Consider the following 25,548-nt stretch of genomic DNA (forward strand, 5'->3'; position numbering starts at 1 on the left):
GCCACGAAGACACCTGCCATCTTCGACGTGATCCAGAATCACATCCTTCCATCAACGTGCCGATACCCGGAATCCTCGACAACGCATCGGCTAGGCTAATAGGCTTCGAGGGGCTAATCGGCCGACCGTTCGGGGGAGGTGGGCGAGATGTACTTGAAATATGGCGCCATCGTCAACATCGTCACGCTCGTCATCTATTTCGTCTACCTTTGTATTGCGGTTTGGCTGGCGATTCGACAGGGACTGGGTCACAACTTTCCCTGGATTTGCATGATTGTGTTGGCGCTATGCCGACTAACCCAGGTATGTAGCGGCGAGCCTGCATACCTTTAGACACCAATCCATGGATCCAAGATGCTTCTGCTTGCTGACTAACAGCGTGTCTAGGTATCACTCGATTTGGCAGCAACCTCCATGTTTCCCCCAGCATCTGCGTCGAACACCAGCCTTGAAAGCGGCGTCGCTATCCTGACCGAGATAAGCTTGACACCACTTTTCATGTCGACCGCCAGCATGTTGAACATGATCTCCGGGCCCAAAGGAAGACGCATGCAATGGATCCTGTTTCTTCTCCACGTTCCTCTCCTAATATCACTGGTTTTGATCATTGCCGGAGGAATTGACCCAGGTACGTTCTGTCCTTGCTTGCTTCCGTAAAACCCATTGTGGAGGGCTTCAATGCGTCAAGTCAAGCTGCTTATCGCGTCGTTAGATTCCCGTGACAGCCCTACTTTTGCCGCTACCAACACTACCAAGGCTGGGATTGCCATATACTGTGCCTGTTTCGTCGTCCTCATATTCGCCACCACGACAATAGCTGCTCGGCTGTATCTGGCGAACGCTGTAGAGGTCAAAATCCTATCGACTGTCGTACTCAGTCTCCCATTCTTCCTTGTCGACGTTGTCTACATGATGTGCTTTGCCTTTGAGAGCTTGCGGGGCGATCAACGGTTCAACGTTATCAGCGGTAGTGTGACGCTCCAGCTTTGCATGTACGTATGGCCCAATCCTAATGATAAAGTGAGTTGCGCTGTCACGCCAATCAAAACGACGCCCTAGCTTGCGCTCGAGTCACTCTTCATGCGGTGCCCTGATGAGGTTCAGCATCCTCTCGATCGTTGAGCTTTTCTCATGTCGAGACGAGTGTATTTGTCCCTACTAACTTTTTGCTAGGCAAGTCATCATGGAATATGTTATCGTTGGCCTGTATCTAGGCCTAGGGCTCGAGCTACCACAAAAGGCCGCTTGGCTCAGAGACCAAGTCCTCGGCGATCACGACTATGACCAAATGCGGGACACCTTCCTGTGGAAAATGTACGAAGGATTATCCGCTGTCGTTGCCGCGACAGTCATGCCGGCCCTCATGTTCTCCCATTGGATGCTTGGAAAAATACTTCGTTCCGGCTCGCCATAGTGACAGAAGCCGAACCAGGCAATGCAGTATTGCTGTGCGCAGATAGCCTCGATAGCGCCTATCACGCCGGTCCGTCTCTGTTCCGGTCACCATGCTAGCTATGTGAAACTCGTTTCACAGATCTTAGGGAAAGCCACGCGACAACAGGCGGGGTAGCACGCGGGAAAGTTTCGCACAGTATCTAAAAGCTTATCGACGCGCCCAAATGTAACCCACGCTAGATAGTCATACGCTATACAACCGCGCTCACGACGACCCACGACAGCACCGCTCGACGGCCGTGGAAGCACCCACTTCAATGCCTTCCTTGATCGATATTCCCGACCAGATATTGCTAAAGATTGCTCGCTACTTGACGCGGGACTTTGTAGGCGAGATCCATGGTGGTTATGAGGTCAGCCTGTCGGGATTTCTCTTTCGGCCATTCGAGGAAGAACCACATCCAGACGATGACCTTCGAAATCTCGCATTGGCCTGTCGAAAGCTTCGTGTCAGCGCTCAAGAAACCCTATACCGCTATCCGAAAGTCCATGATGGCACGCGACCGCCCTCCGACAAGCACACTATCGCACTCGCTTATCTGTTGCGGACGCTGATCGAGCGACCTGATCTTGCTGAAGCGGTCCGCAAGATTGATCTCCCTGTTCATTGCCGTCCCTCGCTGCACGCATTGAATGGGAGTTGCGATTCCGAGACCGAGGAGCTTCGGGGTTACTGCTGCGATTACGAGGCAATTGCCGAGGTTTGCGTGCAACTTCTCCACGAGCATAAGATGCACATCTGGCTTGCCGGCCGGTCTCAGGCGGAATGGATTGAAGAGATCCGGCGCGGGTCCGAGGCCGCTCTAGGTGGCCTCATGCTGAATTTACTTCCCAACCTGGAGCACCTCACGGTGCGGTCTTATGGTGGCAACATATTAGAGCAGGCTTCAAATTACCCGACCAAGTATGAGTGGGTTGTGCGGAAGCTGTTCGATCCCGCTTTCTTCTTCGACGGCATATCAGGATACAGTCCCAAGGTTGTCGCCGGTTTCGCCAAGCTTAAGTCGATTACGTCGAACGGCGTTCTCCCATGGGATATCATCACTTTACCGACTCTCAGGACCTTAGAATACGACTTCCAATATTTCACAAACGGGGGGCTCTTCGAGTGGTTCGGAATGAAACACTTACCTAACAATTCAACTTGCTCGAACATTACTTCGTTGATCCTCAACATCGAGATCGAAGTGCTCTATTATTCGGACGCTTCGCGAAAGTTACGCGAGTATGTCTCGGAGCTGCTCAGTCGGTTCACTTCATTGGCGACGCTACACCTACGCTTGTTCTTCGAACAGGACCCACCAGGACGACGACTGCCAGGAGGATTCCCGAATCTGGCAAAATACGAATATCCTAGCCATTTGCTGGATCACGCCAACCTAGATACCGTGACAGATTTGGTCGTTGACACTGCCGACTTAGGAAATTTTAAGGGTACGACGATTATCTCTCCCATGGAATCTATCATGTTCCCCAAGCTTCAGCACATCACCATGCCCCAAGCCGCTTTCTTCTACTGGCCCTACGACACATTGACTCTGCCTTCTACTATCGAAACCATTGGGATCATCGACTCCACACGGTGCCTGAATGCCTGGGCGAAGGACATCTTGGACAATCGACTAGAATATCCTGGGCTGAGGCGGATTTCGTTCTGGTGTGATGAGAAGAAAGCACCGCTCGCCCTAGGGGAGATGCTCATACCTGTACCCGACGGCTACGATCCCGCCTGTGGAATAGACCCTAGACAAGTGAAGCAAGAGTGGGACGATATGAGGCCGTACGACTACGTCGATGACGACATTTGGGAGCGGATGCACGAGGCAGGGATTGAAGTGGTTTTCAAGCAAGAGAGCAAGGGATGGAGAAAATTGCCCCAGTAACAGAGCTGTGAGCTTTTCCCACACGCTGGGAACGACGAGGTAGAGGAGCCTTAAATTGAGTCAGCTGTGCGGTCATCCCGGGTTATCTCCATAAGACAGCTGGTTCCAAGTGAACACTTGGTGATTCAGGGAAGGCTTTATATAGCGCGACAATGGACGAGAGCGCATGAGCCGTACGCCAATCGAGCTGAATAGAATGAAACTATGTGTATTGACTCCCGACCCAATGCCTTCTTTCCAGATCGAGGATGTGCGAGCGCATGATCACGTGAATGCTCGTGGTGCCTTCCAAGGTCCGTTTTCACTCGCTCGCGCCTCCCGCGCCAAGCCATACTTGCGAAGAGGAACGGTTTATCGTCAGGCACGTAGCCCCAGCAGTATTCTCACTCCTCAAGGTTCTCCACCCATTCATTTTCATACCTAAACCTCCAGGGTATACAGCTACCTCCCCATTTCTCAAGTTTGCTGACATATAAGTCCGAACCCACCGTCCCATCACTACTACCCCTCTCACATTCCCCCATCCCTTTCCAACGGATCCTCCACCCTAACGCTCGCATCCCAAACTCTCAACTTCCTCTCCCTCGCCCACTCCCGCACCTTCTCAAACCGCCGACAGCTATGCGTCGTACTCATAACCGCAAGATTCTTCTGAAACCTCTCGTTCCACTCCAACCACCCGGTGCTCACGTCGGCCGCGCACATGAGGCTCTGCCGGATCTGGTCGATGCAGTGGTCGAGGTGCTTCGCGCTGAGCAGCGACATGCCTTGCCCGCCCATATGCTCAGAGGGCGAGTAGCGCTGCGGCCACTGCGACTTGCGGATGTTGTCCTATGAAATGTCAGCGCGGACATCGAGGAGGTGATGGGGTGAGAAGTACTAGGCAGTGCAACTGGTGGAATACATCTAGGCCTGCGATATAGTACCCTTCGTCACCCGGTATCGGCACCGTGCGATTCGTCAACTGCGCTGCTTGGTGCCGCGGTATCCGGCTGTATATCAGCTCGTGATAGAGGTCTCTCCACGCGGCGTCTTGCGCGTCGTCGGGAACTGTGCCATTAGACTGGTAGGGCGATTTGTCGTCTAGGTAGCCGGAGGTAAAGGTTATAGCGTGGTATTCGACAGCGTCGCGGGCTGGAGTGTAGAGAATTTGGCTTTTGTCCGTCTCGATGGGGTGTCGGAGGAGATAGATTGATAGGAAGGCCAGGAAGATGTTGGTGGTGAGGGAGAGGGAGAGGAGGGTGAAAATACTGCGGCTTGCTCGGCGAGGCGTGGGTGGTGGGTATGTGGGTATAGTGGAGGACGAAGAGATGGAGTCGTTGTAGTATAGCAGTCTTTCCTTGTCGTCGCCGATGGATGCTTCGAAGCTGCCGCTCCTGTTCGACATGGTGTCCATTGCGTGAGCGAGGACTCATGTATCAGTGCTGAGGCTGCAAAGTAACGTAGATCAGAAGAGGGACAAACTTCCGTATGCTCACGAGGAATCGGAAACTGCGGAGCACCTGTCTGCAGACCGAAGCAGAAAGTGGAGGATTACGTGGATGCAGATGCGACGACCCCTTCACTCTCATACGTGCCCAGGTGTCTGCACACGGACATCGACCTGATACCAACTTTACACCGATCGCTTCCTCTGCATGTATCATTGAAAATAGCTGAAGCGCGACCTATGCTTTCCCAAAGGATTGCGGTGACATCGCAATGCGCATTCACATCCACATATCTGCATCGTGCTCGGGGTAACTTTAGCGAACCGATCTTACCTAAGAACAGATGTGCGGTGATGCTTGATTCCCGGGCCGTGCCCCGGGGCGAAAAGATAAAATGGAACATGGGTTATACTAGTGCATCCTGTGCAGGAATCCTAGATCTCGGTGCTCCACACGGGCCATGGCTCGTAGCCAAGATATGAATGCGAGGGTAGGGTAAATCGGGTTTGTAGTATGCGAGGTAAGCACGCCATTTGGCCATAGGCCTAGGCGACTATCGCGTATGGAAATATCGATGAAGTGGCTTTTTCCTAGTCTCATGTAATGGGGCTTGCCGTGGTGGAGCTATGTCGCCCGTGAAAACCCCGCATTCGGTCCGCTATCCGCCTCTACGTGAACATCAAGTTTTGTTTCGCAGTGTAACTTTGATAGGTAGAGTGGGTTATAAGTCTACAAATGTGTTGGTCCCTCCCAATCCCATGGTGAGTGCTCATTAGCCCACTCCAACACCTCGTCGTAATCCTTGCACTGATGCGTCACGCCAAAACCACCACCAAGGTCCGAGTATCCTTCAAGTGTAGTATCAGCTGAGCACAAAATACTCTGCCTTAGGTAGTCGAAGCAGTGAGCCATATGATCTGCCTTGTCGTCGTCGATGTCTCTGTGATAGAATTCGATCATGGAAGACTGAGTTTCCGATCAGTTGGAAAGATGTTGATTTAGAGGGGTGAAAGCCTTACAAGGCAATGTAGCTGGTGGAATACGGAAACCATGTGCGCGGACGCAGTCTGATTGAGCTTGAACGGATCTCCCGTATGCGGCTTCAAGAGGCGATGGGCTTGCCAGCTGTCGACCGCGGCGTCTACGAAACCTCTTCCTTCTGTGCGCGGTGATTAGAAAAAGCGGTTCAGGTTATCAGGAGCCATACTCGTGGTGAGCTGCATCCACTTCGCTAGGCGATGATACATGTGCGTTTGGTTTTGGAAGGACGGCCCATCAATGAAGTTCTTGTCTTCCATGAAGGTCACTGCCTTCGTTTCAACTGGCATCACAAATAAGTTTACTCGTATCTCCAGAAATGCATAGGAAATTTACTCACAGTCCGGTACCAAGTCGGAAGTCGGCCCTCTGGCTCTTTGCTCCTGGCAGACGAGCTGGAAGAGAACGATGACCATAATGCACAAACTGATCTCAAAGAAAATACGTATCCAGAAGAGCAGTTTCTGCCTCTTACTCTCGCGAAAGCCAATAATGCTGTCATCCAGGGCGGCTTCGCTTCCAATACGTACGTATTCATGTGCCATGTCTACGATACAAGAAAGATGGTGAGAGAGGTTGAGGAAGGAATCACAATCGCAAACTTCAACCTTGAAATTTTCATCAAGGAGTCTCCCGCGATACACACCGTAGATTATTTCGCTGATGCAACCTGAACCCCCTAAATCCTTCGACATCAAGATGGTTAAGGCTGACGCATGAACCCTGAATGCGCCGACAATAGCGCCGACCCGCGGGTGAGCCGTCAATATGCAGAGCGTCGGGAATTCTGTGTCACGTATTTGCTCCTTCAGGATGAGATGAGACGGGGTAAGAATCCTCCTGATGATTGTAATCTTTATGTGCAGTGCTTAGCACGCATGCGCAGTTTTGGGAACACTTTGCGAGGCTCCTCTGCCCTCCCCTCTCCCGCGCAGACGGAAGACATTGCGAGCCACTTCTCCTCCTTTGAGAGGGCAAAATTCTCCTATGTATGGAACAAAATGTCTTCCACATCTACCAAATACACTCTACTTGACGATGGCGAAGAGAAATCTGAGCTGCCATCTTCTCGAAAACACCGCGCTTTGCGACTGTCCTTGTTGAAGCAGTTTTACCAAGTCCTTTTGCATCTTATCGTCATTGTACTCATAGTAATCGTACGGCAATCCATGGCAAGGCCCGCACTGCCGGCGTGTCTGCTACCGTCCGAACTTCGTATGTTCCGATCACCATACAACTTTCAATCCTCTAACTAATGCGACGTAGCCTTAGCCGCAGACGCAATTCGATACGAGACGGTAGTATTCGATCCAAGTGGCTTCTCTTCCGGCAACGAAAAGCCGAATGCTTTCGAAGGCTCACCATCGCCTGCCACGAATGCAGCATGGGCACAGCTATGCGACGGTATGCGACGGCGTCACCAGGCGATTCAAGCTCACTGACGTTTACTAGTCGGCATGTTTGTCTTGAATGCAGAGGAGTATAAGAGGCTCGGTCGGCCTACTGCTGAGCTAGTGGACCGACCAGGCGAGTACTTGGTGACACTCGAAGTCATGCATCAGCTACACTGCTTGGTATCCTGGCCTTCTTCTCGCACATGCCCGCTTACTAACTCGGTAGTAGGACTATCTGAGGATTGCATCATATGCAGCGGCAGAGGGGAAGCACACCCACCATGAGCAGGAAAACGACTGGTCCAAGGCCAAGCATCTCAGTATGTGCTCTAGGCCTGAGTCGTAGAATCTTAGCTGATTGGTATCCCAGGTCACTGCATCAATTACCTTCGGCAGGTACTTATGTGCCATGGAGACTTGACACCCATTACTCTCGAGCGAAAGAAGGGCCTGCCTCCGTATCGGCCGGATTTCCGCATCACACATACATGCCGGAATTGGGATCGGATTCATGAATTTGCTTCAAGTCGGAATACTTCAGGTTATGGAATTGCATAATTGATAGAATCGGGGTGATAGATTTTCGCACTCTGCTTCGACCTCAAATGAAAGCTTTAGCTCAGTTATAAGACTTCTATTTTGAGCAATACTTAGGTGAACTTGTAATCGACCCCAAATTTTGAGAGAGCTCTCTACGACTTCTATCTTTACAGTGCATTAACTGCCATAGCCGCTATAATAAACTAGAGCAATTTGGACGTGATGATCGTTCCCTACCTCTTCACAAAGAAGGTACGAGTATCCTGCAAAACCGATTCACCAGAGAGAGGCGTAGCTTGGACGCGCTAGCATATGTTTCCTCGATTGGCAGCTCTGAACGTTCGTGGAAAACATGATGGTGTAGTGGGTGTCGTGCTCGGATAAGACGTGATTCACATACGCACGCAAAAGTAGCTTCACGAAATGATGCGGACATAGTATAGGGGTCTTCATTGCTTGGCTGTACCCTAGACATCACAAGTGCGCTCCGAACCGTCCACCGTCTCCACTCCACTCATTTGCCTCGCATTCCTCTACTAGGCTTCGGCAGCCTCAGCCTCGATATCCCTAATGTACTGCGCGTAGATAACGAAGCCACCGCGCTTGTCTACACGAGTGACGAGTCAAAATGTGTCCAGATATCGACTGATTGGGGGAGCTTACCGTCCATTTCAGCATCGCGGGGAGCCAGGATGATCTTAGCGGCATTTCCAGAGACTGGCGCAGCCCAGGCTGCGGTAGCGGCGAGCGCGAGGAAAGCGAAGACGTTCTTGAAAAGCATTTTTGTCCCTGGTGGCGATCAAAGATTGGTGTGGAAGAAAACGTTGATGTGGATATGGAATAGTCGAAGATTTGAAGAGCAGTGTTGTTGTTCGGTTTGGAGACTTCCAAGACGTCGAGAGGCGAGTTATATACTTCTGCTTCGAGGGCCGTTCCAAGCAGGAAACTAGACTTCCATGCCATCTCAAGGGTGCACACCATTTGTTGGCTCGGACTGATAATCAAAATTTCCAAATTCGTGCCTCACTCCGTGTTGCAGATCCTCCAAGGAATGCGCGGTGAAGAGGCAACAGGATGCGATCAAGAACTAAGCGAAGCACAAGCCTATTCGGGAGTATACCGATGAGAGAAGCTTTGGGCACCTCTTGACACTCCGCCATTCTGACCTTATCTATGCAGTGACGGGATTGTGAGAGGCGGGGGAGGGGCGGGTTACGGTTGGGGGCGTACAACATCGAGAACGTTTGGCCATAATTTAGCCGTAAGCGAGCCGATGAAGACGCAATCTAATCCTTTTTGCTCTAGATATTTTCGATTTCGCATGGAGGAGTGACAGTGGATACCTTTCCTGCAATCCTCGCCAAGCTAGCCGGGAACAGGGACAGTGTGATTTTCGGGCTGACAGGATCAGTGCCTGGTGCTTCGGGTTCGGTTGTCTTTGACACGGATCAAGTGCATCTATGAACATCATGCCTTCGCCAATCCTTTTGTGACTTGTATTTTCAGGGTCCCACGGCTCCGCCTGTTCTTGTATTCCTCTCAACCTATACTTTACCTTCAACTTTGTGCTCGACCTCTTCACCACAAAGATAGCTCGGACTTTCCGATAGTGACACCATGCCGAAGAACGACGATTGGAAAGATGCAGAGCACCTACTCAGCGACCATGAGTCTGAATCCTTCCCCAAACACACACGGGGCGCGGTCCAGAATCGACGTCCGTGGCAGCGGCGCCTTGGATGCGCGAACCTCATCTTCTTCATGCTAAACATTGGGCTTTTCATATATCTTATCTCAACTTCAGCGAGCCTGTCAGGTGCACTCTTTGGTGCAGTCGAGACTTCACGTCCTGGAGCGATCCGGAAACATGAACTTGGTAAGTCAATCATTCTTCACGCAGGTCGGTATGTTAACGCTCCTCTCAGCACCCGCGGCTGCATCGATAGAGTACGAAGACATCGTCTTCACGGATAGTGGCTTTCACGCGCGCCACAAGCAACCCAGCGTATACGAAGGCCCACGCACCCACGAACAGGATAACGCTTGGATGAACTTGACCACAGGTCTGAGATTGCCTCCGCCCATACACTTGTATACTTATGTGTTCGCAGTTGGCTTCGTTTCCCTGAACGAGGGGCAGAATCGCGCGCTCGTCAGCCCCAGTGTGGAATCGATGACCCATCCTGGAGAGTACCCCGTGGCAATCGGAGTCTTCCATCAGCTCCACTGCTTGAACTATATAAGGGTGCAGTTGTTTCCTAAGATCTATAAATCTGGAGAGACGATGTCAAAAAGACATGAAGGGCCTGCGACGGGTCAAAAAGAGACGGACGAGATGATGGAACAGCACAAGCGCAAGTGAACTCTTTGACATTTTAGAATACATTACTAATAATTTGAAGATCATTGCTTGGACTACCTGCGGCAGGTGATCCAGTGTCACGGAGGTGAGTTCCCCTATCCGCATACTAAAAGACGCATTACTTACTGCAAATTAGACATCACACCACTATCTGTTTTCTACAAGCCAGACAAGTCAAACTACGCTTTTGATCATGCTGTGACGCATAGCTGCAGGAACTTTGACAAGATCTATGAATGGGCGGTGGACCATGCCGCGAATGTTCACATCGAGGGCTGAGCTTCTGGACTTTTCGTTTCAATGATTCCGCTATCTATGTACTCATCAAAGTTTTTCTATGAGGAATGAATTCAATGCGCTATCTTTAGCATTTACACTGAGATCACGTGATGTATTCTACTGGGCTTTCGATTCCATTATCATTCGCCATCAAGCTATAAATTCCGAGGCAGCTTCCATAATTCCTTTGTCTAGCTTCTGACCTTCCTGTCGAGACTAATGTCCGAAGTGCCTGGACATCCCAATCTCGGCAAAATGCCGTACGCTTAAGCATATGGTCAAGGCGAAGGTTAAATTAAGCTCTATAAGCATTTCTCACCGATTGAACTCGCACCAGGAATTGGGGCTTGTTTTGATTCCCGACACCTGCCTGATGGGTTTCAAGATAAGGCACCCTTGCATGGCTCCCCTCTAATCCCTGTCAATGCACTGACCAGGCGTGAGACTGTTTCTCCCGGGGATCTCAGGTGCGTAGCAAATTCATAGATCCTCCTTAGATGGATCGCAGAAGATCCTTCGGGCTCATGTTGTGTCAGCGCTATGGCTTTGGAACCACTGGAGGGATGATTCTTCCGAGAATGACCTCGCTTGCGGAGTATCCCGGACAGTCTCGCACTGTTCCGGTTTTTCCTTTCAACTCTTCAATTTTCTGATTTCCAAAGAGCTAGCAATTGTTGCGTAAAACATCAATGGAGAAAGAGAGAACGTACTTTCCGGTTGCTCAGGAAGAGGATGGCGAGGCGATAGAGAGAGCATCGTCGGACGCACCTACTCTCACAGACACACATACCTTCAAACCACGAGCGCTTCACCGCAGACGAAGAGACTACGAAACGTGGGTGCATTGGACGGCACACACGGTGCTCACTATACTTCTTGTCGCCAGCGTCTTGACATCCGGATTTCGAGAAGCGAAGGACAGGAGCTGCAGCGACAGTGATCAGCAAGATGATTCAAACCCATTCATTAGGCCCAGCGAATGTGAGTTTCTTTGATATTTGTTGCCACTATTACTCACGGGATTAGCATTCTACGATGGCATTGAATCCCTTGCAAAAATGCAGCCATTTTATTACGATCGCGAACCCCACATCGATCCACTTCAGGAGAAGTGGAAAGGGCATCCGAACGAGGAGAATGATGACCTATGGGCAACGCTGAGTTCCGGTAAGTCATGTCTTGGAAGTAACCATTCGAGACTATCTGCTAAGCCTAAGGGAAATCGCAGTGGGCTTCGTGAGCATTTCGGCGGATGAAGCGAAGAGATTAAAGCTGCCTACAGTCCGGAACATACAACAACCAGACGAATACGTCGTCACGCCTCATGTATTCCACGATGTTCATTGCGTGGTGCGTGTATTTCCTCCCCTTCACATTCGCAGGAATCCTGACATCGCCTAGCAAATGCTCCGCGAGATTTTCTGGCAAGCCATTGATGGAACGCTAGTAATGGACGGCACATTACGCCACAACATAGGGCACTATGGTGAGCTTACCACTCCCCGTCTCTCAGAGCCTCCACTGATATTGCCTAGACCACTGCTTCCACACACTTCGCCAGTCCTTGACATGTACTGCCGACCTATCACCTCTGACATGGTTCTGGTCCCAAGAGCTGCAGCGGTATGATGTTGTGTGGGACTCCGTGCGTCAGTGCCGCAACTGGAATGCTGTGATGGAATGGGCGACATCAAGGAATACTACGGGAATGGTACCAACTCAAGCTCCAGATAAGAATGTTGTCGCAACCAGGTTGGAGGAATTGAAGAGGGCTGGGATGAAGATGCCTTGGGAAGCATAGCTCTACTGTCCCAGTTTCCGCCCAACATAGTAGATGGACTCTGCAATATTATGGATCGTGATACCCTCGCAGTGGCGTGCACCAGTTTGTGGATTTTCACAAACCGCGGCTTGTGAGAGAAAACTACCTGTCTCTTTTGGAAAACTGCCCATCTGCTAACCCCTGCTTGTTAGAATCCTCGCGTGCAGCTCTCAACCAAAACCCCAAATTTGAACACTCCATTACTTTCGGTGTTACAGCAAGCGCTTGTTTTCTAAAGCCTGCTATTCATATACAAGTGCGAGGATTGTGAGGGAGATCGCGGGACGAGATCTGCCTGCGCGAAGAGTAAGCTGACGGTAGGAACCTCGGAATGCAGGGGCGAAACGAAAGGAAGGTAATCCTAGCATATTCATCTCCACTCAGGTCCGACATGCGACCATCCTCACCTCGTAGGATTCTCAACCTTGACATGCTAAATATGCAAGTATACCATGTGCCCTGGGCCGACAGCTGGGCATTAGGATCGAATGTGCATATTGCGGTTCGTACTTTTGGATCCTGCTCCTACCGCCTTTCCATCTGTTGTTGGTCTTGCGCGAGTTTCATCAACTGGCCAGACCGGTGCGGCTGTAATTGGGCAGCAGAGGCTACTAGATTTTCCTTCGACACTAGCTGAGAATTCCCGCTGCAGGCGAGCATAGCTCAAAGTCCCACCACAATTTGGACTCTGAGTCGCTCCCCTCCGCTCTTGGAGGACCACATTCACTTGCTATGGGCACCAAAGATGAGCTCGGCACATACACGACTTTGCGTGGCAGTCGGGACTCCTCTCGCAACGCCTCTGAAGACCCCCTCGACCAAGACGGCTCCACGATTGTTCTGCATTCCAAAAGAAGCAAAACCTTCATGAACAGTCTCATCGTTCCCACCCTCCTTGTTCTCCTCCTTCTCTCCATCACACAAATTAGCCTTCTCACCCTCCGCCGTGGCACTTCGAAAACTCTCTCATCGATGTCCGCAATTACCAATCCCTGTGGTTCAACTGCCCACGAAGCCCGCTCCCGGGGCTGTAAATTCGATCTCGGCCTTGCGAAATGGCTCCCGCCCCAATGCTACAACCACGAGCTGGACTCGGCTTATCTTTCCAACTACTTCCAACCTTTCGAATTTTACCGCGCGCTCGACTCCGACAGGAGCAAGCCCGACCTTAACAGGCGAATTCTGACGATTGAAGAGCTTTCGCGGACGAACGGGGACGTTCTGTACTCGACGTGGCGCTACCATATGACGCACTGCATGCATGCGGTGAAGTATATCCATGCAGCGGCGAAGGAAGGGAGGAGGCTGCCAGGGAGTATATGTGGGATTGAGCATACTGAGCATTGCGAGAGGATTGTGTTGAATGGGACGGTGGATTTGGATGCTGTAGGAGAAGGAGTTAAGGTTGGGATGCCGGATTGCGTACCGCTTGATATGGCGTGTTAGGGAGGTATAATCTAAGAGATTTGACTGCTGTTCCGGAGTAAATAGAAAGAATGTATCCCATCAAGACGCGCGCATCCACTTCGGAAGCCTTCATCTCGCCTTACCAATATACCATGATCATCTCTCCTCCACTCAGCAGCCCAGTAAATGTTTTAGACGCTTAAGCGCAACGCGGTCTTCAGCTCTTTGTCTCATGAAGCCGCCAGCTCTCGACCATCTTTTCAGCCCTCGGCCAGTATTCAATCTTGTGCTCCACATGTCCCCTCCGGATGGTCATCCTCATTTTTCTCTCGTAATTCTGCTGACACTGCCAGACAAACGTGTTCTTGATGATCTCGTCCCCATCCTCCAGTCCTGCCTTTGCAGCCTCCGAAGTTAGATTCAGACCGGATACCACCCTCTTGCTAAAGGAGCCCATATCAAAGCCAAAGTCCAGCTCTCTTTCATCCACACGCACTACTTCGTAGTCAGGAGCAAAGGCATCGGCCGGCAGCCTGATTAGCTCGCCCTTGTTCATGGTTTGGAAATCCTCCAAGGCCTTGGCTCCGAGCACATCTACGAGCATGTCTTTCCATTCCCTGATTCCAAAAGGCTCGTACTTCCTCAGCTTCTCTAGCAGTGAGAGTACGAGTTCGTCGACAGACTTGCAGCCATTCGAGGCTCGTCGAATCTGAGCATCCAGCTTGCAGAAATACATCAACCCTCTGGTATATGGAACGGTTTGGAGGTTAGGTGACGTCCAAGCCTTATCTTCTGCTTGCCGATTGCTCACCAGACGACACGGATTGGTGTAGTACTCGGTGAACTTCGCGTTCAGGTGCTTTCGGAAACAGGCTTTGGTTCTGTGACTAATGCGATAAGGCAGAACCGCGGCGTAGTAATCCGCTACGCCTAGCAAATGTTAGCAACTGAACTGTAGCGACGAGATCGGATGCGAACCTTCGTTGTACCAGGCTACCAAATCTAAGTCATCTTCCTTCGAATCTGCAGCCATGAGAGGCCAGTTGTGCACCATCTCGTGTGCCAACAAAGTGAAGATCTCGTCCTGCGATATCGTATCGATAGCATCGTCGTATTCTAGCACAAACGATCGAATGCCGCCACTTCCGCCAAAGCCCCGCGCTGGTGTCGCTCGTCTTACGAAAATACGGTACGGATTCTCCTCGGAAGCCTTGTCGCGGAAGAAATTAGACATCTTAGCAAACAATTCCTCGCAAACGGGCGGCAGCGCAGTGATGCTCGTTGGCGGCTTGCCAAACCAGTAGAAGCCAAAGTGACCTCCTCGAGGAGCATCCAGAGGATAACTTTTCAGGGGCCCCACCGTGAAGACCATTCTCCAAAGATCGAATGGAGGGTGTACTCTTTGGACGCGTCCTTCCCCGAAACTGCTCACGGCACGAGTCCCTTGCGGCGCGTCGCTCAAGTCCCACTCGATTTCCATCCGGTATCTCGCTTTTGTCGTCAATGATACATCCCAGGGGATTGGGATTGTGGAAAGCCCCATGCACTGCAAGCCACCTTGGTCTCTACGCAACTCGTAGCGGCCGCCGATGGGAGTCTTCGAGTCCACTTTCACGGGGTGTGCAACGAAATTCATCACCACATTACCAGTCGTGGGTCGATTGACTAGGTACGATCGCATCCGCCCTTTATCGTGGATTTCGATGTCCAGGAAACCGTCACTGTCGGAAACATGGATTTGGTCCTTCGTGTAGCACTGCGTGGTGCCATTTCCCATCTTTGTGTTGAGGCAGCAGAGTGACTGTCCAGCTGTAAGTGACGGACATTCCAATGCCAAGGAGAAACCCAGGGAATGTGCTTCGCCGTTGTGATCAAATTGAGGTTTGATGCGAAGACTGAGTGATTGGGGCTCGCTGGACGCCATGATGCGTGCGATGTGTCGCAGTTTCGAGGCGCGCTATGGGAACAAAATTGACGGGCTCGGGGACGTATTTATATTTCAAATGCGAGAGGCGCATATTGTGTCCCGGGGTGCGCATACCTAGGCACATCATTCAGCAACATGTTTCCTTTGTGGTGCTCAGATACTGCCTATAGCGCATAGTGAACCTAGAACTTCTCAGCATTTCTAGTGCGGGGAAGCTACATCGGGTCCGCTGAAGTCGTGCGTCTCGTCAAGGACGCGTACCCCAGCATCGAGGCAGCCCTGTCCCAGCCGCGCCCTGGAACTGGGAGATGGTCTGCACTGTAAATCTTTGCTTCCCTTTCTCAACAACCCAAAATCTATGCGTGTATACTCTCAACAATCCATAGTATTTACCGTAACCCATGGTGGTGAGATCTATCTCTTCAATGCCAAGATGGGCTTTGTGTCCCAGACATCTATCAAAAAGAGGAAGCGCAATACGTTTCCACGCGTCGTCGTTTTTGTCGAGAGACAGCCAGCGGGATCGAAAACGAGGGGCGGCTGCCCCATACGAAGATGGTGACGGTGAGCCTGTGAAGGTGCTGAAAGACTGCGAGCACATCTATCATGCCTTGCATCTGGAGAGGGATTAGCATGTGATTTGAAAAGTAGGTCCTATTACTCAAACGGTTCTTGTCTCAACAGGAGCTCGAAGTCGAAACGTCCCAACCCAGGCGCCAGTTGGAGTAGCTGTTCGAGAAGATCTGGCGTCCATCCCCCGAATCTGGTATTGCGAACCTTCAGCGCTCGCAGTGACCTTCCATGCTTCACCGTAAAGCTCGGCCAAACAGCCAACCAATTAGGAGAGTCGGCAGAGACTTGAGGCAATCCACGATATCAACGGATATATGATATTCCGCGCTCCATCTACAAAGTAATCACGCGGGGTTGATTTCCGAAGGCATTCGAACGGAAGCTTACAAGAAACATTGAAGATTACTAAGCGAAACTAGGGCTGTCAGAAGCCGGGTTTCGAAGGACTGACGTCTTTCCGCGGATGGACCGACCCTTGGAGTGAACTCAACATGTACGGGAGACAAGGCGAAAGTTGAAAGAAGGAGACAGGATAATTTCTGTACAACCGTAACGTATCATTACCTGTTCCTTGTGCGTGACATATATTCGAACGTACATGCTCTAGAATGTCATGGAGATGACTGTGGGCATTTTGGTACCCCGGACATGCTCCAGCTCGGGTTGAGCAGGGCGCAGTGACCTTTTAACGCTCTCTCGGAAGGCTTCCACGGCCTGATGGCATCTGGGACGAAAGATAGGCTATCAAGGGCAAGAAGCGATTGCGACGCGACTGAAGCCTCATAAACGGGACACCAGGATGGCACAGCATACCCTTGGTGATGAAGAAAGGTAAGATACTTTGCGATCGAGCCCGATATTTTGAGTCGTTCGTGCGCGATGAATGAGGACTACAACCCAGTTAGAAAGGGGATTCTTGTGTGATGGATAAGATGGGAGGCGGGAGCAGAAGGTTTATGTTGAGCCTCGGAAGGTTGTCCACCCGGACGGCCCGCGGGCCGTGTTTTACGCTAGTCTTTCTTGGGATAGCGCGTTCCGCAGAATGGGCGTTGCCTAAAACCCACATGCATCCGACTTTGTAGAAAACGAACCTCGTTTTCTCTGCACCTTACACCGGAATGTGAGTACCGCACCCTTCTCCGAGAGATTTCGACCTCTTTGTAAGACGGAAGCCGTAGTGACCAGGGAGCCACGAGAACCCAAATACCACATCGATTCCACCTCCAATGTCAGCCTTCTAGCTACGTCCGACGTCCCGATCATCATTGAGTTGACTCTACCCGCATCCTTCCTGGAGAAGAGCCGGGGCACCATTACCCCTCGCCTACGTGGGCCTCGTTGGTTACTCTTGTATACCGCCACGGCGTCGGCGATGGCCACACACCACGAAGAAAGACCGGAGTTGGAAGACCATGCCGGCTCACTTGGATCAGTGAAAGACGCCTACTTATGCTCCCACTGCCAAATTGTGTTCCCGAAACTAAAAGTGGCCCTACTATCAACAAATCTAAATGCAGAGCCCACAAGGATTGCACGATACGTTAACATGGCGTCCTACCTTGCACCCGAGCTCACAGCCTCGCAATCTTGCGATCTATGCAATCTCGTGTTGTCAATACTGGCGACTGCACACAATATGTCCCCTCGGGTGGTTCAAGCGGTGGGCTTCACTCTCTGGGCCGTAGACTTGCTGGATGGCGAAGAGAGAAGTAGGGCAACATACTACCCGAAAGGGCACTACCTAGCGGGAATCTATGCTAGGTTAGGAGCGAGCTCGGAATGGGAAGTGGAAAAGCAAGATATGCTTTCACGATATCGGCAGTACCGACGCAACGGTCTAATCATGCCTCTCACCCGATCGGAAATCGAAGCTCGAGAAATCGATCGGAGATGCGCTGCTGTCTCTACGGCTAAAGAATGGATACGACAATGCCAAATGGAACATGGAAATCGCTGCAATCAAGGAACCACATTGAAGGAGACCGCGGTGGATGGCCTAAAAGTAATCGACTGTGAGAAAGAGCTAGTGGTGGGGCACGAGGGGGATGGATCGTACCTGGCATTAAGCTACGTCTGGGGTAGAACCGAAGGCTCCAGAACCGATACGAGTCTCGCTCTTGCGCCGGGAGTTGTTCGAGACGCTATGGAACTGACCAGAAAGCTCGGGTATAAATTTCTTTGGGTCGACAGGTACTACATAGACCAATCCAATCACGACGAGGTACTCTCTCAGGTTGGCCGAATGGACGTCATCTACGAGAATGCAACAATGACCATTGTTGCAGCATCTGGCGAAGATGACAACTACGGCTTGCCGGGCGTCGGGACCGGTGACTCCTCGCTCCGAACTGCGCAGCCAGCCACCTCGATTGATGGACTGACTCTCATCTCAAGCCTTCCAGAAGTGACTCATTGTGTCGAACGATCCAAGTGGGCAACGAGGGGCTGGACATACCAAGAAGCGCTGCTCTCTAAACGCTGTTTACTTTTCTTTCCGTCTCAGATGTTTTTCGCTTGCCGCACTATGTGCCGCAGTGAAACGCTTCCAAACCTACCATCCTTACAGGGAGACGTTTCCCATAGCGTCAATCTCCAGACCCTCTTCCTTCCCGCCGGCCCCCGAGCAGACCCCACGCGCTACCTCGCACGCACGTTCATGACGATTCGCTGCGCCAACACATAGAGATGTACTCTACACGAAGTCTGACCTATGATGCGGATGCATTAGACGCCTTCAAGGGTATGCTCCAGCGTTCGACCGTCTATAGCTACTGGGGTCTTCCCATTTTTGCCACCCGGGCGACGTTTGAACCGTCAAAACACCATCACAGTCCGGGTTCTACGACACTAGCCGCGGATCATATTACGGCGGGCCTTATGCTCGGACTTTCCTAGCGCACATGGGGTTGCGACAAAGCAGAAAGGAGATCCGGAATTCCAACGTGGACTTGGCTGGGGATAAAAGGCTCTAGAATCATTTATTCAATCTCCGATCCGTATTCGGCCGCTTATGCCGAAACAATAGATCACGGCCAACCCCAAACGAAAGTGTGGGTCGGACCCGCACTCGAGGGTTCGTGGACATGGCTGCCTGATTGGGTCAAGTCTAGTGAAGGGAAGGTCGTTGATGTTAATGGCAATGCCCTGCTAATTGAGGGCCTTGCAGCTTCTATAGACATAGTTTCTTGGGTCTATGGGAAGATGTTATTTGGGTTCGGTGATCGCGATAACAGGACATTTTGCCATTTGGAAATGCAGTTCGATATTCCTTTAGTATCAATTCCGCGGCCGAGCATGAACGGGAAATGGCTAGCCTTGAAGATGTTAGACATACGCCTACACAACGAGACGCAAACGGACTATCTTGTTCTGCAGCAATACGGGGACGTTCACAAGAGGATTGGTACTTTCAGATCATCCATTCAGTTTCCCAATCTATGCCATGCACGCCTGGTCGTCGTATAGCGCTCTGAAGCACTCCAGGGTCGCGTATCAGTAGGCGCTTGGTTAAGCGCCGGCGCCGAGCCTCAACACCGTCTCGATATGTCGACGCCCACACAATTACCACCAGCGACTAGAAACGTTACAGAATGAGCGGTAATTGCGGCACAGCCGACAAGTCATCGTTCCGGCGCTTCGTCTCGGAATAGCACGCCGTCCCAACATGCATAAAGTCTCCTCAATCGCACTCATGGCATTCTCTCAAGCAGCTCATCTCATCTCCGTTCGAAAACCTCCTTTCCTTCTACGCATATGGGATCAAAACATTCAACTCAGCGCCCTACCACCATGAACTCAAGCAAGTTTCTCTTGTACTTAACCTCAAGTGGTCTTAGCTAATACATGACCTCAGACGACGACTACCAAATCTTGAACAAGCCCCGTACCTTCTTCAAAACTGGCCGCATCTTCTTGGTCCGCGAAGGCAACATCACACGCCAAACCTTGGTCGTCGTGGCCTCGCGCAACAACCACTGCGTATGCCTGCCCATTGAGACCTTCCGACCCGCCGCTCCCCTCAACACATCCAGTCACGCACCCGTATCGCTCGATGGTCAAGGTGTGCAGATGCACCCGCAAGAGCGGCAGTATGGCCTGGGAACGATAGGGGTGGTTGTTGAAAACAGAGGCGTAGCGATGAGCCCCTTGTCAAGGATCGCGTTTACGGAGGCCATGACGGTCGAGTATAAGACCGCGGTTAGGAATGTGGGGAGAGTTAAGGTTGGGATGGTCGATGACGAAAGTTTGGCGAAGTTGAATCAGTATTATCAGACGTTGGTTCAGTAAAAAGGAGATGATTCATGGAGACGTATGACCGCTGGAGGAGTGTTTGGAATTGTATGAATAGGACAAGAATTAAAGGAAGGTCGCTGGCTGTCCATTGAGCAGTTCCAATCTATTTCTCACATTATGTGCCCCTAGCTCATCCCCTCTTTTGTCTCTCTCTATTTCACCCCACTTTCTCTTACAACATACCAATCGCGAACCCCAAAAGACCTAGTCCTGCGCCTGCAACACCCATAGTCGGAGCCGGGGCAGCGTTCGTGCTCTGGTCAGCCGCACCACCAGTGGTCTGCGTGGCGGCTCCACCTGCAGTGCCAGACCCGCTAGTAATAGCACCAGAGCTCTGCGCAGAGTCTGTGGACTGGGCAGAGCTAGCAGCGGGAGTAGTAAGGGAAGCGGAGCCAGAGATCATGGTCAACGAGGCCGACGCCGCGGGAGGATTGTATGTCGTTGTGCTGAAGGAGCAGGAGCGGACGATATCATTGACGTCTGGTGTATGTTAGGAGATGTTTGGCGTAAAAGAAGGTACGAGGGCCGTTTGGACGTACCATTGTCGTTGCCATCACTGTCGTATTGCGAGACGCAGGCTGCGCAAAGCGGGACCTGGGTGTCTGCACCAGATGCCTGGCAGACGCAGTCAAGCTCCGCTCGATCATCTTCTACAATGAAGTCAGCGTTACGAGCCAATGAGGGTGAAGAAGAAGAGTCGATATACCGTTTTGCTGGTCACATGAGCTCGTGAGGCTTACGACACTGGCGCAAACCGCTTGGCACTGGTTTGGAACATCGTTGCTATCGACGTCCTGAGCGAGACCGATAGCGGCAAGGGTGAAAGCGAGGACTAGATTCTTGACGAGCATGTTGTTCTAGTAGGGAGTTCTTTGGATGCTGTGTGATTGTGCGATAGCGGGTTGGTAGGATGTATGGTGTCGAGTGCAACTGTGACGGTCTCCGAAAGAAGGCATCGCCTCGCCTTTATATTCGGACGAGCAGCATGTAGTCCCAGCTCACGTATAGGATTGACATCGTGGTGGAGATTCATGGCCGTAGTTGGCCCGTGCCAAGTACACTCCAAGAAGCCTGACTCTTTTCTCAGCCTTATTCTTCTAGGAACAAGCCACAATACACGCACCCCAACGACGAAGCCTACTTCTGGCCAAGCAGACGGCCGTTTCAAGAAGAAAGGTGAAGATATTGAATTCGTCGAATCCGCGTGCAACAGCAAGGATCGGCAGTCTTCGTAGAAATGGTTCGCTCGCGATGGGCCGATACAGCCGAGGTGCCAAGACACCAAGCTAAGGCTGTGCACGGAAATAGCGGGGTCATTGGAGTGCACTAGTGGCCCAGCCTATCTTAACCTTGAACGTAAACGTCCTGTGTTGTTCAGAGACGAATACCTTTGTACCTGATAGTCTCTGGTTGCAGTGGCTGCGCTGGACGCGCAAGCACTGCTGGGCATCACGATGCGTTGGCACACATCTGCCGACACAGATTTGCAGCATGCTTGCAAACTTTGAGGACTAGCTGAATAAAGTGATGTGCACAAGGAGGTTGAGAAGGACTAATATGAAATGCAATAACTAGCTATTAACCGTCAACACCACCGACATTTGAAAGGACACGCATCGAAGGAGTGTGACGGGGTTTACAAAACCAGGAACACAATAAAAGAGCATATCGAAAGAGCGACAGCAGTGAGGGCTATGTGGTAAGGTGGAAAGAAGCCACAATCAGTGCACAACGTCAGTAGCCGCGTCATAGTCGACCGTAGAGTATCGAAGTATGCAGCGACTATTGAGTCTGCCCTGTCGTGTATGGCTCCGGTGGAGGGAGGGGGGGCGGACAGCGTAGGAAAGCATGTCCGCGTGAAACCACTTTCCAAAAGACCCCATGGCATCCTCCGCATGTATGAAAGGTAACGTATTTGAAAGATGTCCCCGGCAGCGGGACTCCAGCTCGAAACGTATGGTTCAATGCTCCCATGAGAGGAGTAACAGCTCGCAACGTATACTCAAGGGCTCCCTTGAGCGGACTAGCAGCTCGCTCGTAACGCATGAGCGTTGACAGAGTCTGGGGACTAGTACCGTTTGCAGACTCGCTCGCCGTGTGTGCGATTAAGTCCATGCGGTAGCCTACCCTCTGGTGCTCAGCGAGCGCTGGTCCGCTTGTCGGTGGCCAGTCTTCCCACCTATTCTTGATCGGCTTAACATTGTCGTGGACCTTGCGGCGTTGCGATCGATCGATATTCGTAGCACCGCCGTCGGATTCGGGTTTGGCAGGGCGCATGTTGGGCGGTGAAATCTCCAGGGAGACGCCAGGGACCTAGCGTAAGGTCAGGCTGTTAATAGTGCGGAGCGGGGACACACTAGAAGCTACGCGAGATATATCGCGAACTGCTCGAGCCTTACGATGCTAAATTGACGAACCCGGCCTAAGACCGGCGGCGAAACTTGCGCAGACGCAGCCGGAGGGGCTGAAGGGATCCGAGCGCAGAGGCTGCCCGGCGTCGCTGCAGACGAGAATGAATCAATTCCGCGAATCCCGTGAGTAGATGGATGTCAAGCATACCTCGTCAATCCCAAGTGAAGGTTGTGGTCAACCTGCGTTGGGTAGAAATCTGGAGAGTAAGGCGAAGCTTGGAAAGGTGCCATTGCCAGCTGGCATTTGCCAAGAGCTTATGTAATCTCATTTCCATCGCTAGGCTGATCAGATCCATGCCAGTCATCCCAACCTCAGCTTTCCGCTCAACTTTCCGTTCATGCCGCCATTTCATCGCCATGGCTGACTCCAGCAGCCAGCAGACGTGGAACGGCATATCGTGGACATGGAGTGGTCAACATCAAGACTATTATTATGTCACATCAAACGGTTGGCAGCCTCTCGATAATACATGTTTTTTTCATGTCGCGGAACAAGCAGTTCTGACTTATGACCAGCGAACGGACAATACCAATACCATTTCTACAAACAGCTGTATTCTCAGGATCAAGGGCAGGAAAAGTCGGATCAGTTCTCGGGCGAGTGGCACGAGAGAACGGACTCTGGAACCTATCCAGATATCTCCTCCAAAGGCCATGGGTTCGGCGGCTCTAATCTTTACTATTCTCCACCCTCCTCCGCTCAATCTACAGCTGCGAGCTCGGAGGAGGCGCCGTCCATGCCCGACCCAATACCTTACGAGGAGCGCGTACGATTACCAAACCTCATTCCCGGTACCCCTGAAAAGGGCTGGTACCATCCATTAGATACAGGTAATTTGTCCAACTAACAGCTAGACCATGGTGCTGAGACCTCCAGGTTATCGAATGAGAACAGGTGCCGAGGCTCATCAGTTCTTCAAAATAGGAAGAGTAAGTATGGAACCTCTTCCATCACAATTACTATAATACTCATCGTTGTTCTAGGTCTTCTCAATGCTTTATAGCGAAGCCGCGAGTGAGAGCATGGCAAGAGCAGGCGATGACTCTGTAACCGTAGTAAAATTCGGTGAACATGTCTTTTCGCAAATCAGGCGCTTTGTGGTCGTTTCCGTGAAGAGAAATTTCGTCAAAGCATGGTACGTTCTATCCTGACGTTACCTATATTAGAGAAGCTGACCGGGCCTGCAGTGGAATATCTACCTACAGCGGACGAGGGACTCTGAAACCTGGGTGCAACCCCCGCGAGCATGCTCCTATCTACTTTGTTGGATCCTCTCCCGTCTGGCTGGTAGGCGAACATGAGCGAGGAATGACGAAAGATCCGATTGCGGTCGAACCAGCAGACAGTTCGCTTACTATGCCTGTATCGTCTCGCATACGGTTTGGGAAAACGTATCCTATTGAGTGGAACGTTAAGGTCAAGGACATTGGTCGAGTTGTGCCCGAAGATCTGCGCAAGTTGATAACGTATTGGAAGGAAGAAGATGATGACGACTGGGGCGGGGAGATGAGTACATCATCCTACACTACCTCTGCTTACCCGGTCGCTACTTCTAGAACTGTAGCTGGGTCAGTATATTATCCTACACGACGGGTTAGTTGCTTACCAATATAGGTCGAACCAAGCCGGGGAAGGAAGTGTTGGACGGCACAGCTCTACAGCGTTGTTGCCGCAAGTGTCAGCGGGCGGTCTCCCCAAAGCGCCGGCCAAGAACGAAGCCAAAGTCACAGACCAAGGGAATAGAGTATTATCATCCCCTCCAACAGACGTGGTGATGACAGAAACTCACCCCCAATACGGAAGAGATCTCGGAGACACCGACCTTCCCATGCTTGAAAATGCAGATCCATCTCTCCATCTTTCTGGGACATCAGCAGACGTTGTGTCGAGAATAATCGGCGAACTTCATTCTGGTGCGGGATATACGTCTCTCCTCTCCGAACAATGGACTGACCTTGATACAGAGTACGAAATCATTGAAAAACCTAGGACTTTCTTCAAAAAGGGCCGCGTGTTCATGGTTGTCTGGCCCGAACCCGGAGGCGAGGCGGTCAAAGATCAACTGGGGCCCCCAGTGTTTATGAAAGCACGGAGATTCGTCGTCATTCGACCGAAAGCAACACATTGTGTCTGCCTTCCCATCAATACCTATCAGGGTCAAGCAACAACTAAACCCGGTGTGGTTGCTCAAGACCACGCTGCCGTGGTAATGCTTGGGGAAGAGCCGAAGTTACACCCCGAAGAGAAGCAGCTCACCAAAGAACCCATGTTCATCACTCTGGAGAACAAATCCACAGGGCCGATTGACCCGATGTCGCGCATCAACTTTGCAAAAGTATACACGGTCGAGTACAACGTCAAAGTGCGAAACATCGGACGAATTGTCTCTGATTCCATCTGGCGGATGGACCAATATTTCGCGGAATGTTTCAAATTGGGCGCCAATTAAATCGCCTTCCAGTAGTCAAGCGCTCTGGCACAGTCACCACCACGCGGCATACCTTTCTTTGAGGGAAGATTTCTCCAGACCGATCGTAGTAGACTCACCGGTGAAGAAGAGAAGGCTGAGGCGCTTTCGTCCTTCAACATGTATGGTACCAGATCACCGCGCATCTGCATGTGCATATGCATCTGACAAGGGGAACCACTTATTGGCTGTACACATATGATTCAGCCTTACGCGAAGCCTCAGGCTCGCGCATGCAGCCTTGGGTCTGCATACATAAAGAGTGA

The 25,548-nt window shown here is 51.5% G+C and overlaps 14 protein-coding genes across 14 annotated transcripts; 9 read left to right on the forward strand and 5 right to left on the reverse strand.

Moving 5' to 3' along the window:
- Positions 1 to 147: 147 nt before the first annotated feature.
- Positions 148 to 1,414, forward strand: BU26DRAFT_423537 (uncharacterized protein; the record flags this gene model as incomplete). Its single annotated transcript, XM_033823516.1, has 4 exons — positions 148 to 303; positions 388 to 628; positions 713 to 992; positions 1,174 to 1,414. 4 exons carry the CDS (start codon positions 148 to 150, stop codon positions 1,412 to 1,414), a joined length of 918 nt encoding a protein of 305 aa, XP_033686126.1.
- Positions 1,415 to 1,563: 149 nt separating this feature from the next.
- Positions 1,564 to 3,374, forward strand: BU26DRAFT_276563 (uncharacterized protein). The gene has a single exon (XM_033821460.1). The coding sequence runs from the start codon at positions 1,713 to 1,715 to the stop codon at positions 3,336 to 3,338; it is 1,626 nt and encodes a 541-aa protein (XP_033686127.1). The 5' UTR covers positions 1,564 to 1,712; the 3' UTR covers positions 3,339 to 3,374.
- A 474-nt stretch (positions 3,375 to 3,848) lies between these two features.
- BU26DRAFT_563069 (uncharacterized protein) lies at positions 3,849 to 4,725 on the reverse strand (the record flags this gene model as incomplete). The annotated part of the gene is made up of 2 exons (XM_033833112.1): positions 3,849 to 4,169; positions 4,219 to 4,725. The coding sequence occupies 2 exons, from the start codon at positions 4,723 to 4,725 to the stop codon at positions 3,849 to 3,851; spliced, it is 828 nt and encodes a 275-aa protein (XP_033686128.1).
- Positions 4,726 to 5,497: 772 nt separating this feature from the next.
- Positions 5,498 to 6,351, reverse strand: BU26DRAFT_563070 (uncharacterized protein; the record flags this gene model as incomplete). The annotated part of the gene is made up of 4 exons (XM_033833113.1): positions 5,498 to 5,734; positions 5,788 to 5,927; positions 5,976 to 6,089; positions 6,147 to 6,351. 4 exons carry the CDS (start codon positions 6,349 to 6,351, stop codon positions 5,498 to 5,500), a joined length of 696 nt encoding a protein of 231 aa, XP_033686129.1.
- Positions 6,352 to 6,807: 456 nt separating this feature from the next.
- BU26DRAFT_563071 (uncharacterized protein) lies at positions 6,808 to 7,758 on the forward strand (the record flags this gene model as incomplete). Its single annotated transcript, XM_033833114.1, has 5 exons — positions 6,808 to 7,021; positions 7,073 to 7,210; positions 7,259 to 7,380; positions 7,430 to 7,520; positions 7,571 to 7,758. 5 exons carry the CDS (start codon positions 6,808 to 6,810, stop codon positions 7,756 to 7,758), a joined length of 753 nt encoding a protein of 250 aa, XP_033686130.1.
- Positions 7,759 to 9,357: 1,599 nt separating this feature from the next.
- On the forward strand, positions 9,358 to 10,381 carry BU26DRAFT_563073 (uncharacterized protein; the record flags this gene model as incomplete). Its single annotated transcript, XM_033833115.1, has 4 exons — positions 9,358 to 9,616; positions 9,666 to 9,902; positions 10,143 to 10,187; positions 10,239 to 10,381. The coding sequence occupies 4 exons, from the start codon at positions 9,358 to 9,360 to the stop codon at positions 10,379 to 10,381; spliced, it is 684 nt and encodes a 227-aa protein (XP_033686131.1).
- A 689-nt stretch (positions 10,382 to 11,070) lies between these two features.
- On the forward strand, positions 11,071 to 11,637 carry BU26DRAFT_503690 (uncharacterized protein; the record flags this gene model as incomplete). Its single annotated transcript, XM_033826710.1, has 2 exons — positions 11,071 to 11,362; positions 11,408 to 11,637. 2 exons carry the CDS (start codon positions 11,071 to 11,073, stop codon positions 11,635 to 11,637), a joined length of 522 nt encoding a protein of 173 aa, XP_033686132.1.
- Positions 11,638 to 12,582: 945 nt separating this feature from the next.
- Positions 12,583 to 13,738, forward strand: BU26DRAFT_276589 (uncharacterized protein). The gene has a single exon (XM_033821461.1). The coding sequence runs from the start codon at positions 12,936 to 12,938 to the stop codon at positions 13,647 to 13,649; it is 714 nt and encodes a 237-aa protein (XP_033686133.1). The 5' UTR covers positions 12,583 to 12,935; the 3' UTR covers positions 13,650 to 13,738.
- On the reverse strand, positions 13,739 to 15,659 carry BU26DRAFT_276593 (uncharacterized protein). Its single transcript, XM_033821462.1, has 2 exons — positions 14,589 to 15,659; positions 13,739 to 14,540 (listed from the first exon to the last, which is right to left on the reverse strand). Exons 1-2 carry the CDS (start codon positions 15,532 to 15,534, stop codon positions 13,828 to 13,830), a joined length of 1,659 nt encoding a protein of 552 aa, XP_033686134.1. The 5' UTR covers positions 15,535 to 15,659; the 3' UTR covers positions 13,739 to 13,827.
- A 1,250-nt stretch (positions 15,660 to 16,909) lies between these two features.
- Positions 16,910 to 18,793, forward strand: BU26DRAFT_503692 (HET-domain-containing protein; the record flags this gene model as incomplete). The annotated part of the gene is made up of 3 exons (XM_033826711.1): positions 16,910 to 16,941; positions 17,193 to 17,230; positions 17,352 to 18,793. The coding sequence occupies 3 exons, from the start codon at positions 16,910 to 16,912 to the stop codon at positions 18,791 to 18,793; spliced, it is 1,512 nt and encodes a 503-aa protein (XP_033686135.1).
- A 1,160-nt stretch (positions 18,794 to 19,953) lies between these two features.
- BU26DRAFT_549701 (uncharacterized protein) lies at positions 19,954 to 20,529 on the forward strand (the record flags this gene model as incomplete). The annotated part of the gene is made up of 1 exon (XM_033832012.1): positions 19,954 to 20,529. The coding sequence occupies one exon, from the start codon at positions 19,954 to 19,956 to the stop codon at positions 20,395 to 20,397; it is 444 nt and encodes a 147-aa protein (XP_033686136.1). The 3' UTR covers positions 20,398 to 20,529.
- On the reverse strand, positions 20,487 to 21,580 carry BU26DRAFT_276623 (uncharacterized protein). Its single transcript, XM_033821463.1, has 3 exons — positions 21,110 to 21,580; positions 20,943 to 21,050; positions 20,487 to 20,883 (listed from the first exon to the last, which is right to left on the reverse strand). The coding sequence occupies exons 1-3, from the start codon at positions 21,252 to 21,254 to the stop codon at positions 20,576 to 20,578; spliced, it is 561 nt and encodes a 186-aa protein (XP_033686137.1). The 5' UTR covers positions 21,255 to 21,580; the 3' UTR covers positions 20,487 to 20,575.
- A 334-nt stretch (positions 21,581 to 21,914) lies between these two features.
- On the reverse strand, positions 21,915 to 22,999 carry BU26DRAFT_517853 (uncharacterized protein). The gene is made up of 2 exons (XM_033828678.1): positions 22,963 to 22,999; positions 21,915 to 22,903 (listed from the first exon to the last, which is right to left on the reverse strand). Exon 2 carries the CDS (start codon positions 22,678 to 22,680, stop codon positions 22,186 to 22,188), a length of 495 nt encoding a protein of 164 aa, XP_033686138.1. The 5' UTR covers positions 22,681 to 22,903; positions 22,963 to 22,999; the 3' UTR covers positions 21,915 to 22,185.
- A 128-nt stretch (positions 23,000 to 23,127) lies between these two features.
- BU26DRAFT_276633 (uncharacterized protein) lies at positions 23,128 to 25,411 on the forward strand. Its single transcript, XM_033821464.1, has 7 exons — positions 23,128 to 23,262; positions 23,331 to 23,645; positions 23,692 to 23,744; positions 23,799 to 23,950; positions 24,003 to 24,383; positions 24,430 to 24,728; positions 24,780 to 25,411. The coding sequence occupies exons 1-7, from the start codon at positions 23,172 to 23,174 to the stop codon at positions 25,262 to 25,264; spliced, it is 1,776 nt and encodes a 591-aa protein (XP_033686139.1). The 5' UTR covers positions 23,128 to 23,171; the 3' UTR covers positions 25,265 to 25,411.
- The last annotated feature ends 137 nt before the right edge of the window (positions 25,412 to 25,548 follow it).

This window comes from Trematosphaeria pertusa (assembly GCF_010094035.1).
Source record: "Trematosphaeria pertusa strain CBS 122368 unplaced genomic scaffold BU26scaffold_5, whole genome shotgun sequence".
Classification (NCBI taxonomy): domain Eukaryota; kingdom Fungi; phylum Ascomycota; class Dothideomycetes; order Pleosporales; family Trematosphaeriaceae; genus Trematosphaeria; species Trematosphaeria pertusa.

Coding starts and splice junctions, on each gene's coding strand:
- BU26DRAFT_276563 (XM_033821460.1), top strand. CDS start 1,713: ATGCCTTCCTTGATCGATATTCCCGACCAGATATTGCTAAAGATTGCT.
- BU26DRAFT_276589 (XM_033821461.1), top strand. CDS start 12,936: ATGGGCACCAAAGATGAGCTCGGCACATACACGACTTTGCGTGGCAGT.
- BU26DRAFT_276593 (XM_033821462.1), bottom strand. CDS start 15,534: ATGGCGTCCAGCGAGCCCCAATCACTCAGTCTTCGCATCAAACCTCAA. Junction 14,541..14,588: donor GGTAGCCTGGTACAACGAAG/GTTCGCATCCGA, acceptor AACATTTGCTAG/GCGTAGCGGATTACTACGCC.
- BU26DRAFT_276623 (XM_033821463.1), bottom strand. CDS start 21,254: ATGCTCGTCAAGAATCTAGTCCTCGCTTTCACCCTTGCCGCTATCGGT. Junction 21,051..21,109: donor CTCATGTGACCAGCAAAACG/GTATATCGACTC, acceptor TCATTGTAGAAG/ATGATCGAGCGGAGCTTGAC. Junction 20,884..20,942: donor CAGTGATGGCAACGACAATG/GTACGTCCAAAC, acceptor AACATACACCAG/ACGTCAATGATATCGTCCGC.
- BU26DRAFT_517853 (XM_033828678.1), bottom strand. CDS start 22,680: ATGCGCCCTGCCAAACCCGAATCCGACGGCGGTGCTACGAATATCGAT.
- BU26DRAFT_276633 (XM_033821464.1), top strand. CDS start 23,172: ATGGCTGACTCCAGCAGCCAGCAGACGTGGAACGGCATATCGTGGACA. Junction 23,745..23,798: donor AGTTCTTCAAAATAGGAAGA/GTAAGTATGGAA, acceptor TCGTTGTTCTAG/GTCTTCTCAATGCTTTATAG. Junction 24,729..24,779: donor AATCGGCGAACTTCATTCTG/GTGCGGGATATA, acceptor ACCTTGATACAG/AGTACGAAATCATTGAAAAA.